The 12,505-nt window shown below is 42.2% G+C and overlaps 1 protein-coding gene across 1 annotated transcript in view; it reads right to left on the bottom strand.

Moving 5' to 3' along the window:
- ADGRG4 (adhesion G protein-coupled receptor G4) overlaps window positions 1-12,505 on the bottom strand; it is a 117,535-nt gene that overhangs the window by 70,635 nt on the left and 34,395 nt on the right. Inside the window, exon 2 of the mRNA XM_073600938.1 lies at window positions 4,371-4,469. Coding sequence (XP_073457039.1) covers window positions 4,371-4,458 — 88 coding nt within the window. The 5' untranslated portion in view covers window positions 4,459-4,469. The remainder of the gene's footprint in view (window positions 1-4,370; window positions 4,470-12,505) is intronic.

The following is a 12,505-nucleotide window of genomic DNA, read 5'->3' as shown; positions in this document are numbered from 1 at the left end:
TCTACGCAAAGACCTAGCTTCCTGGGGGGACAAAACCATTCCTTGGTTTGGACGCATAAATACCCTCAAGATGGACACTCTACCCAAACTGCTTTATCTATTCCAGACCATACCAGTCATCATACCCAAATTATTTTTCTCTACCCTGTGCTCTCTTTCCATTCGCTTCTTGTGGAATAAAGGATTGTCTAGAATTAAATTTAAATTACTCACACGGCCAAAACTGCAAGGAGGTACAGGCTTGCCAGATTTTGAGCTATAATATAAAGCAACGTTAATGGCGCGTATCCTTGAATGGTTCCCACAACCCTTTCAAAAAGCCTCGGTCATGATTGAACAGGATATGTCCCCCGTTGATCTAAGGGCTTTACTTTGGGGTTACAGGAGCAACTTACCGGCTTTAGCCAACTCTTCTCCTCTAACTACAGCTGCTCTGTACAGGAGAGGACTATGTGAGATTTTGTCTTTGGACCCATCTCCTTTATCACCACTTTTTGATAATCCAGCCTTTCCACAAGGTATAGGGGCTCACGCTTTAGGTTCTTTCCTCCGCACCTCCTGGCCACAAGCTCGTTCCTTCGTTCATGCGAACAATGGAACCCCAAATATCCCAATGGGAAATCAGGATTGGCTCACCTCCTTACACCTTACTACCTTCACCAAACTTCTCTTTGGTTCTTCTCAGATCCATCGCCCCCTGACTGAATTTGAACACCTAAGTTCCCTTCAAGAATTACCAAGACATTTACTTTCACACATGTACAGTCTGATTCAGGCTTTCACACTAAATGACTTACCCACTTACACTAGAATGTGGTCGGTAGACTTGGGAAAGACCATCACCAGAGCGGAATGGCAAACTACATTCCATTTCGCACACAAGCCCTCAATCTCTTGTTATTCACAAGAGAAGAATTTTAAGGTTTTGTCGAGGTGGTACAGGGACCCTGCCACTCTACGGAAAATATTACCCTCCACCCCTTCTAACTGCTGGAGATGTTCTACGGCAAAAGGATCGTACCTGCATGTCTGGTGGGAGTGTGATCGGATCTGTCCCTTCTGGAAACAGGTATCCCAGGTTTATGAAAAAATTGATGACGATCCTTTGCAATTGACTCCTGAAATAGCCCTTCTCTCTATCCTGCCAGGATCGATAACCTCTCAAAAATGCAGTCTTCTCTGCTTCTTCCTGTCTGCTGCTCGCCAACTTATACCTCTTTTTTGGAAGACAACGACTATTCCCACTTTGGCCCTTTGGACCTCCACTATGAATGATATTATGCGTATGGAGGAGATGTTAGCGCTAGACAATGATACCTAAGAGAAATTCACAATATTATGGTCTGTCTGGCGACGCTTCTCCTCCTCAGATACGCTGGTTACTTTGCTCCCTGTCAACCTCTCCAACCTCTTCTACTAATTTGAACGCACCCTGATCCCCGATTTATCCTTTTATCCTTGCAACCAATAAATTAGAGTCCTTCTTCTCCGTTTCCAGCCAGCAGAACCCCCCTCCCCACTTCTACTCCTTCCCCTTTCCTTACCACTGTTCGTCCTCTTATCTCTTATCCTACTTCTCCCCCTTTCATCTTCCCTCTTTCCACTTCACCATTTTGATGTTTGATATACTCTGTTTATATGATTTATTACTCTATAGCTTCCAGTATTGCTGTAGGCGATAGCCATTTGGCATGCTGACTGTTCTTTCACAGTATAATATTTTGTGTCAACTGTATTATTTTCTTTTGTTTCCTTACACCAATAAAAATATTTTCAACTCTAAAAAAAAAGTGACTGAACTGATGAAATGAACGTTCCACATGTGTGAAAGGGGCATAATGAGTAGTATTCTGCTCCTAGGCCCATAACATCACAGAACTTTTATTCCCCTTTTTTAACATCACTATATTTACAGCATATACAATAGTGACTCAGCCGCCAGAGGATGGAACCACGGCATACAGGGGGGCCGAGTGTTCAGCATTCCCAAAAAATGTTGGTTGCTGAAATTTGGCTGGCATAGTTCTGCAGAAGAGTGAGAGTCATCTTCTTTTCATCCCTTTTTTTTGTGACATTTCACACCTGAGCGTTCTGGATTCCAGAATCACAACAAAACAAGGAATTCATTTGCGATGCCATTTTTTCCTAATGATACCCCAAACGCGGTGCGATTTCGCTGTGATTGTCGAGCGACAAATCGCACTACAATCTCAGCAAAAATCGCAAATGCTCCTGGCTCTGTGCCATGATTTGGTATATGAAGTTCTTTTGGAGCGTTTTTCGAGCGGAGGGAGGCCCATTCAAATGAATGGTGTCGCTCTAAAAACGCTCAACTATAAAAACAAACAATAAAAAAAAGTAAAATACGCGCTGCAGCAGCTGTTCTACACTTAGGTGTGAATGGAGCTTTACAGTTACACATTGTTTCATGGACTACTAGTGGTCCAACCAGACCATAATTGCCAGCCACTATTTATACTTAATCTTGTCCTGCTAACATAGGTGTGCCAGGTGTGCCTGGGCACACTCTAATCACTCAGTGCAATAGGGCTCCTGATAAAGCAATGCAGCTGGAACTCCTGTACCAGGCCTGGGCCCTATCAGTTCAAAAAGGGGGCCCCGGGCACCTGCCAAGCAAGAGGACCAGCTGTACTGCCTTATTGCACACACTCTTGTTCCTTCCCCTGCAGAACTGCTGGCTTCTCCTCCTCTCCCTCCCTCTGGCTGCACTGCAGGGGGATAAATTCTAGTGTCTGCCCCCCCCCCCTGTATCACCTCCGGCTTCCCTCCTCTCTTAACAGCACCTGCTGCAGGCACACAGGGGGGACATTTCAGTATGAAGAGTAGGGAAAGGGGCCAGTAGATATGATCTTTTCAGAATGTACACAGTGAGAGATCGGGACTGATCGCTCCTCTGTCTACTCATCGCTGAAGCATAGTAAACTATGTGTATAATGCCTCAGTTTGTGAATGAACAGGAAGCCTGTGAGCGCTTCCTATTCATTCATCTGTGGAGCTGAGGTTGCATGAAAAGGGACTTATGAATGTCCATTTCTCAGTTTAGACCCCTTATATTTCACAAAAAAAAGTAAATAAATCATAAATAAATATCTAAAAAAAATAAAAACCAAATACAATTCTAAAAAGTAAATCAAACAGATATTAAGGACTGTGCTTCTATCATTTGTGAAAAACATAGCATTGCCGCCGTGGCATGTGTACGCCCCTAGCCACTGCCTCTGTTGCTCTGTTTTTGAGCTTTGGGGTGCACACCCTAATGCAATAGGCTGCGCACACCTATGCCATTGCCTGCTAATGAACACTAACCTTCTCGGGACTCAAGAACCAAGGCATGGGGGTTTACCCAACCCCCTTGGACATCTGGGGTGCAACAACTAACCATTCTCCTTCAGGATCTGAATTCTAAGCCACACAAAGCTGATACCACCCACATAGCTGATAACTGCCTTGCGTAATTTTCAAGGTCCTATGCTACAACTGCAAGGCCAAGCTTTTTCCTCAGATGCCAGCTGAACCACAGTTTGGCATGACAGGATGATTTTGGTACAGCTGGCTCTTGGGGACATCGCTTGGCTTCTGATTGCAACATTGGAAGCTTGTATATGCAGCCCTAATTTTTGCTCATGTAACTCTTCAGTGAGGACTTGTCCCCTCTTCATATTTGTTGCTCCTTTTCTAAAAAAAAAATCACTTTAAACCTGTCCAGTTAGATCTAGGTACCAGCTCATTCCCCAATCTGATCTTTAGTGACATGCAGAGTCAGAGTTCCCTTTTTAACCTCTCTGATAAATGCCACCTGCTGCAAATCATCCAATTATCCCTGGGAGGCACATCGCCAGCCTGCTTCAGAATATGTTCTACCCTTCTTCACTAGATTAAAACATTGGTGATTGTTGCAGCTAATGCATAAATAGAACACTGATTCCTGTGATCTGGCAGTATTACTAGCCTGTCCCACACAAAAGTACTGTTCCACTCTGGCCTCTTTGTCTCTAGTTCTTCAACAAAGCTGGCTTGCACATACACCTATTCATACCCATGTAGGCCTTTCACCTTCCCCATGACCATTCTTTGGATCCTGGAAAGTCAGAACAGATACAGCCTATCTCTATACCCAGGTAGATCCCTGGCAGAACATGCCTCAAGATGATCCATTGCTCCCAATGGATCCTTCTCAGGAATTAAGATTCGAATGAACATAGTAGCCACCAGCATGAGGGACTTTTTTCATTCAATGTAAGCATCGTCCCTGGTGCTGATTTAAAAAAAAAAAAACAACTAATGTTAAGCTATAAGTCAAACTCCTAAAAGTAATTAAAGATAATACATAACTATATGTATAATATTACCTGCTGATGTCACCAGGTTTGGGGTAAGGATCAGTAGAAGAAAAAGCTTCAAGAGAAATTGGCTAGTTCCCGGGGCCTTCATTTTCATTAGCTTCACATCTAGAATTGAAAGACATGACACACGATCATTGCTTGCATGGTGCTTGTATTCTTATTATCTTGTTTGGCCTTTCTATCAATGCAGGATATTGAAAGAATAGACATATAGGAAACATCCAGCAGGAGGATGCAAACACAGGGACAGTTCAAGCTGAGTGACTGGATAGGTTTACAGAAATCTAAAACATACAGTCATAAAATAACAAATTGAGAGACTGTCAGAAGCTGATGGTAGAGATAATTGTATAATATATATATACCATGAGCCTGTTAAGACTTGAGAACAGAAGATAAATTATATCTATATTCAAAATGAACAACTGTGTTTGTAACATATACTGTATACCCATAGACTAGTTGTATCTAAAATATATTAATTTAATGTTTTTTTACCTACCCTGCCTGGATTTTAGCTTTTGTTCCATTTTTTTTTTTGCAAACATGTATGTCATGAACAACTGTGTCAGTAATATGTGTATGCTGTATAAATCAATGGACTAGTTGTATTTAAAAAAAAACATAAAATTAATGCGTTTTAGCTAATTGATGGCTTGCTTTTTTCTATATTTTATTTATTAAAAAAGTTTTTTTATTTTTCCAACAAACACATAATGTCTATTTCATATCTGCCTGAAAAAAAATCATCTTTTTCACATATTTTTTTTTTTTTTTTTTAAAGGTTTTTTTTTTTTTTTCTGAAAAACACACATACCATAGGAAAACATCTCAATATAAAACAAACCAAATCCAAACTTAGATAAAAATATCAGATTAGCCACAACATTACATATTAAAAACACTACAGATTTTAGGCCTCTGTAAAATATTGCTTAAAATGCTCTAAAAGCCACCAACTGCACACATTAACACTCAAATGCATCTAGCATTTTTGAGCGTTTAGACATGTTTGGGCATGTTTTGCAATTTTTTCTACACTTCAGGTTCTCTCCTGAAAGCTCCTTTGATGGAACTTTTTTTCCATGAACACATAGGCTTACATAGAGGTGCTTTTACAGGCAGAAAAAAAAACGCTGAATGTCTGTAAAAGTGGCATTTTTTTTGAGCTGTGTTCATGAGCTCTTAATCTTTCCCATCCCTCTGGTCAGGAAAAAAGGTAGAAAAAAAAAATCAAATCCCATCAAAAAAATCTAACTCCCAAGCTTGTAACCCTTTTAATTATCTAACCAATTTGGTTCTGGACCCCACAGCAGTTGCATGATTTGCTATGGCTATAAATACACCATGGAGCACAAGCAAATCTTTTATCTTCTATGAATCCCCATGGCATGTCTGCCTATATCTAGCCAGCACATGACTTGTAGAAGAGATAGAATGTCTGGATGTCCAGCCAAAACTTTTTTTTTGTTTTAGATAGAGTGGGGCCAGAATTAGAAGCCCTGTTGGGTTTTTACTGCTAGTCGGGACTTCATTGGAGAGATTTCCCCTTATATATTGTCTGGTTATAATATTGTAACTATGAGAGCAAATGAGGAAACATTTTGAACAAATCCCTGGATAGTTGTAAAAACCCAACGGGGCTTCTAATCTTTCATCACACTATTCAAAACTTAAAAAAAAAAAGTAAAAAAACAAAAAGCTTTGGCTGGACACACTCTATAAAATGAACTACTTGTCTAACCATAACACAAATACTGCCATATTTAGCTGTATATAATACTGTATTAGTAACATTTTAGATCTTACCTCCCGTATTTCAATTAAGTCTATTCCAAGGGTTTTAAGAAACACATGGCCAGGATTATAGCTGTCTACAGTTGGAACCCATTAAAATTGTGTCCCCAAGGTGAGCCGAGATAGTGTCCCATCAGTGTGAAATCTTCGTCTCCGAACATACAGAATATTAGACGTCATCCTGCGTCTACAATGGGAAACTACACAAAGGACAAGTGCGAAGCACTGCTATTCTCATATGTCAGCTATCCTCTGATTAGTTGAGTACCTTTTTCTTTCTTTATTTACACATGGCAGATGTGTCATTATTTATTCTCAGGGTTGCTAAATATAGTGTGGGCTCAATGTATGAATACTGGCCTCTGTAGGTTTATTTATCATTCTGTTCTATGCATTTAACCACTCCTTCTAATAAATATGTTCTTAATGCATGTGTTGTGTATTTGATTGCCTAAGTGCTGCTTTTAGAGAACTAAGGTTAGTGGCTTTAGTCTGTAATGTATTGCAGAAGACACGTAATAAAGAGTATGTATCCAGCAACTGATACCTTGCTGAATGATTATTCACTTTTTCAACTATGTTGATTATGCTAGTTGAGTTCATCTTTGAGATTATGCTTCATGATTTAATGATTTCAGATAACACATAAATGCGTTACACCAGAAAAGTTTTGTACTAGTGCTGTTGTGCAAGCTTCCTATGAGTTTCTAGAGGAAAAAGTCCCTATCATCAGCAAAGCATGAAGGCATGCAATTGATGAGAGCAAGAAAACACTGAGTTAGCTGGCTTTCATGCTGACCCTTTCAAACACAGAGGCAATACTAGGTTTTCCTGGGTCTCCTCATGACAGCATACTATGGGGTCAGCTCTGCCCCTTTGACCCCAGAAGGACCGCTTCATTGGCACATAAAAAGAGAGCAATTTTCCATTACCCAGCGCTCTTTTTTTCGTGCTCTCTCCAGATCCACCAAGGTCTAGACAGAAATTATATGCAAGACCGCCAGCTGGAGATAACCAAGTACATTTATTAAGCATTATAAACTCGATGTACTTTCAGTCCCTCAATGTCATTTTGGCAAGACAGTTCTTTTTTCTGCTTGTTCCTGAAAGTAAACAATTGTTTTTGCAGCATTTTTGTTTCTCTTGGTTGGCTTATCCCCCCTCCCCCTTTTTTTGTATGCATTGCTAATTACATCCTATACTATGCTGTCAGGAGGAGACTCAGGGATACGGAAAATTGTTATAAAATACATACCATAATTTTCCATTCCTGGAGTCTCCTCATGACATTATGTTTCCCACCCAGTGTCCTCTTGCAAGGCTATAAGTTAGAACACTGGGTAAGGGATAATTGCAGTGGTCCTTCTGGGATCAAAGGGGCGGAGCTGACCCTGTAGTATGCTGTCATGAGGAGACCCCAGGCAAGGAAAATTACAGTAAGTATTTAATAACAATTTTCTGTATTCTCTTTAGAAAGCCCAGTATGCTTTTCAAACTGAGAGTCATTTATATTCCTTGTAGAAAATGTCTGTTAACATTTACCACAAATTAAAATTAAAACATTTCTTAAAAATGATATACTGTATATAGGTGTGTATGCGTGATATGTTTAGATGTCAGCAGTGCATCAAGCTTTTAAATACTGGTATAACTGAGAGTAAGTACTTACCTCCCCAGCTGCCCACTCCCCACACTGCCAAACACCACAAGAGGAAACTGAAGTCTCCTAAGAAGCCAATGCCAGGAGTGTTGATCGCCAGTGTCCCCTGTTACTCCTAATGGTACCTCCCGTGGACCTCTAAAGTTGAATTTTTATGATGGAGAAAGGACAGTGTTAAGCCTGCTTTTAAAGTACCTGGTCTTTGTGGAAGGAACTGCGATAGGCACATATGTAGATATATAGCGGAACCTATCCTATCGGATTCAAAGCATTTCAAATGTTCCCTTACTTTAACATACTGTACTATAATAATGGCCACAATGGCAAACAGTACGGCTACATTTCTCCTATAAAAGCTCACATAGGTTCTAAACACTGCTCCACTAAAAACTAGATAAAAAGATTTGTTTAGAGTTCCCCTTTAAAAAAAAAAAAAAAAAAAAACAGCAGTACCTACAGTATATAAGGTTACACTTTACTGCAGTATATTGAAGTGCGTCAGTACAGTTTTGCTGCAGTATATTTTAATGTGTCAGTGCAGTTTTACTGCAGTATATTGTAGTGCGTCAGTGCAGTTTTATTGCAGTATATTGAAGTAGGTCAGTGCATTTTGACTGCAGTATATTGTAGTGCATCAGTGCAGTTTTACTGCAGTATCATGTAGTGTGTCAGTAGAGTGTGTCTGTGTAGTGTAGTGTTTTACACCACATTACATAACATTTAGTGCTGTATGCCCCCCCCCCCTTTTTTTTTGTTGGTTGCTGCGTGTTATTTTCTGGGGTTTTTTGTCCTGTGCCTGACCCCTTTTTTTAAATTGTGAGCCGCAGTTTTTTTTACTGTGGCGCTGTTTTCCCCCCTTTGTTAGTGGCAGTCCTCAAGTTAAAGTGCATCAAACACCACTTTCCATTGATTAAAGTGCATCCAATTACACATTTCCCTGTCTCTATTCCCCATCTCTATTACATTTCGGTAATAATTCCCCCCCCATCATGTCTGGGAGGCCAACAAAGAGAGGCAGACGTTCCCAAGACACCGTGAGGGGGCCAGAAGTGTACTGTATGTGTCCACAGGCAAAGGTGGATATGGTCCATCCTCAGGCAGGGCACCATTTTCTCTGTTTAGTGATGTTGCCTGTGCTATCTAGCCACAGCATGCAGAGGAGGTGGTGGACTGGCTTACTAAACCATCCTCAACCTCCTCATCCTCTATCACCCAAGCAGAGACTAGTGCGCAGTCCACTGCGGCTGCCTCCTTGTTCACTATTCTGCCTCCTTGTTCACTGCTACTCCTGCCATAGCCCCAGCATTATGTATGGAGGAGTCAGCTGAGTTATTTGAACACAGTGTCAGCCACTTGCCCCTTGACGATGCACAGGCATTACTTGATTCTGATGTTGGTTCTGAGGTCGAGGAAGGTAGGAACATGGGCCTACAGAGAGGAGAGAACACTTTATAAACAACGAATTGGCAGTCATGTTCCCCCAGCCGCAGCGTATTGCCAAGTTGGCTCCAGTGATAATGAGGATTGAGGGAATGATGATGATGAGGTCACTGACACGACTTGGGTGCTGGATAGAGCAGAGGAGGAAAGTAAGTGTGAGGCACAACCCTAACGAGGCAAGATGTCCTCCAGAGGCAGCCATCATGGAAGAGTAGAGAACAGCCACCCTTTTCCAAATTGTGGAGCTGTTACAAATTTTCAAATTGTGGAGCTGTTCCCACAGCTCAGCTGTCTGGACCTTTTTTAGCACATGTGCAGCTGATCGCACTGTTGCAATTTGCAATCTCTGCCGCAAGCAGATCAAGCATGGCAAAAACACCAGCCATTTGGGTACCACATGCTTGACAAGGCATTTAACCTCCCACCACTCAGTCCGTTGGCAAGAACAACTGAAAGCAAAACAAAAGGGATGCAATTCTTCTCCTACTCACCTTTCAGGTCTACCCCCGCTATATCTCATGACCTCTCAGCAGCCTCCACTGACAGGGACGTAGCGAAAGGTGTCACATGGTCCTTGCAGCACGTCTGCTAGCAGCACACCACCAGCTGTTACCCGGTAAAATTTTTCTCCCGCAGTGGAAAAGAAAATACAGTCCCTGCCACCCACATGCTCAGCATATAAATTCCAGCTTGCCCAAGCTGCTGGCTTTACAACTCCTGCCTTTCCTCCTGGTGGATTCTACTCCCTTCCATGAATTTGCAGAATGTTCTGTACCACAATGGCAGGTTCCCAGTCACTATTTCTTTGCATGTAAGGCCATTCCAGCGCTGTATCATCACGTGGAATGCAATGTTGTGGCATCGTTGGACAAGGCAGTCAGCAGCAAGGTCCACATTACTGCTGACACATGGTCCAGCCAGCATGGTCAGGGACGGTATATTTCGTACACAGCACACTGGGTAACTCTGCTTGCAACTAGGAAGGATGCAAGACAGGGCTCAGTGCTGGAACTTGTTTTGTCACCACGTCTCCATACAGCTAATGGTGATAATGCAAGATTTGTCAGCTCAACCCCCTCCTCCTCCATCATGCCCTCCTCTGCTGAATTGTCCTATGAACCAGCAGTACCCCTACGCGTTCAAAGAACTATTTAATGAGTCAGGCTAAAAGATGCCATGCAGTGCTTCAGCTGGTCTGTCTAGGGGAGAGATTCTTTCAGATCTGCAGGGGCAGGCCCAGAGGTGGTTTACGCCACGCCAGCTTGAGCCAGAAATGGTGGTGTGTGATAATGGTACCAACCTCCTGTCCGCCCTTTGACAGGGAAAGTTGACACATGTGCCATGCCTGGCACATGTCCTCAATTTGGTGGTGCAGCGTTTCTTAAACAGGTACCCAGGGTTGCAAGATCTTCTAAGGCAGTCCAGAAGAGTCTGTAGCCATTTTAAGTCATACGCAGCCAGTGTTCAGTTGGCTGAAATTCAGCAGGAATTCCACCTGCCCATAAACCCCCTAATTTGTGGCATGCCCACCAGGTGGAATTCCATTTTGGCAATGCTGCAGCGGCCAAAGTTGAGTATGGTACAACGACAGGCTCAAGGCAGCTCTGCTTTTTTTCCCCATGCCAATAGCTACTGATAAAGGATACATGCACTGTACTGTCACCATTTGAGGAGGCGACAAGGATGGTGAGCCGTGACAATGCATGCATCAGTGACACAATCCCTGTTGTGTTCCTGCTGGAACAGACTCTGCGTGGCATTATGGACAGGGCACTGATGGCAGAGCAGCAGGAGAAAGAGGAGGACTTCCTTTCTTCTCTAGGCCCGCTTTATGCACACACTATTCTTGCGAAGTCACAGAACACACAAGAGGAGAGAGAGGAGGAGAATTCTGGCAGTTTTGGAGGCATTGAAGCAGAGGAAGACATACGTCTTCCTCTGCTTCCTCAGAGCTAGGCTCTGAGGAAGGGGGTGCGCACCCAAAATGTGTCAGCTGTATGCCGTGTTCGGTGCATGTCCATGCACTGTGTTTATGGCCTTTTGTCAGTTGCATTTTGTGAGTACCCACTTTTATACAAAAAATTCTTATTATTAAATTATCTCTGGTAATGCACTAGGTGTGCGCGCCTTCCATTTCTGTTTTTCTTGTAGTTCGTTTCAGATTACCCCATCTGAGGAAGGCAGCATCCACCTAGTTTTGGGATACCATATATACATTTCACACCGCCATTTTATCTGACATCTGTTACTCCACACCTTGGAAGACTTATTAGCACTGGAAGTGACTGTGTTTTTTTTATCTACTGTTTGGGGGCATTCAGTGCTCCCGGAGGTTTTGTGACAGATAAAAGAGCGCGTCTGTCCACAGACTCCATTGACTGGCTGACATTTATCAAAATGAATCATTCCTGGATTAGCAGCAGCTACCAAGCCCCTGACGCTGATGTCGCCGATTAAGTGTTTTTGAGGTGTGGAATCTCTGCTAGAATGTCTAGCTTTGTCTTTGCTTTTTATCTGGAAGACATTTTTGGTATAGTATTTATGGGCACAATTAATACCCAAGGACCAATTTTCCACACTTGTTTGACAGGTACATATAATTAATTTTTTCTACAGCAAGTCCAATTCTTGCTTTCATCAAGAGTACCTCTATAGGGTTACAGTATGAAGGCACCACCAACACCCAAAGCCCAATTTTTCCGCACCTTTTACTTCTATCCAAAGTCTGCGAAACAGACACCAGAATTTATCCAAAAAATCTCTAATCTTGTTCCAAGTGCACTAAATTGTGGCCTCATAAAACTGACTGTCTCCTCTGACCGTTTTTTACAAAATGAAGAAAGCTTGCAGGGAAAATGTCATTTTTTTCTTTATAAATGTCATTTTAGCTGCATCAGGCTTTATACACAGAACAGATGTGCCACTTTACAGGCAGACTAGGGGGATCCCCAGGCACTATATTTAAAAAAAAAAAATATTGTTTCACTTTACGCATCATTAAGTCACTGCTCATTTAAAAAAAAAATCTTTACATTGATACAGGGCCTTTTGTCCCCAAGGGCAGTTCCCAGACACCCATATCCTTTGTATGCCCAATAACTTGCATATAAGCCTTCAGAATGGGCACGTTTGATTTCTCCAGATCGGGTCCCATAGACTTTAATAGGGTTCGTTGTTCAGTTCCAAACTTTTGCGATGTTAGATAGTTCTGCTGCAAACCGAACCAGGAGGGATGTTTGGGCCA

This window comes from Aquarana catesbeiana, linkage group LG09 (assembly GCF_042186555.1).
Source record: "Aquarana catesbeiana isolate 2022-GZ linkage group LG09, ASM4218655v1, whole genome shotgun sequence".
In the NCBI taxonomy this organism is placed as follows: domain Eukaryota; kingdom Metazoa; phylum Chordata; class Amphibia; order Anura; family Ranidae; genus Aquarana; species Aquarana catesbeiana.
This window is presented reverse-complemented; position numbering and strand designations above follow the sequence as displayed.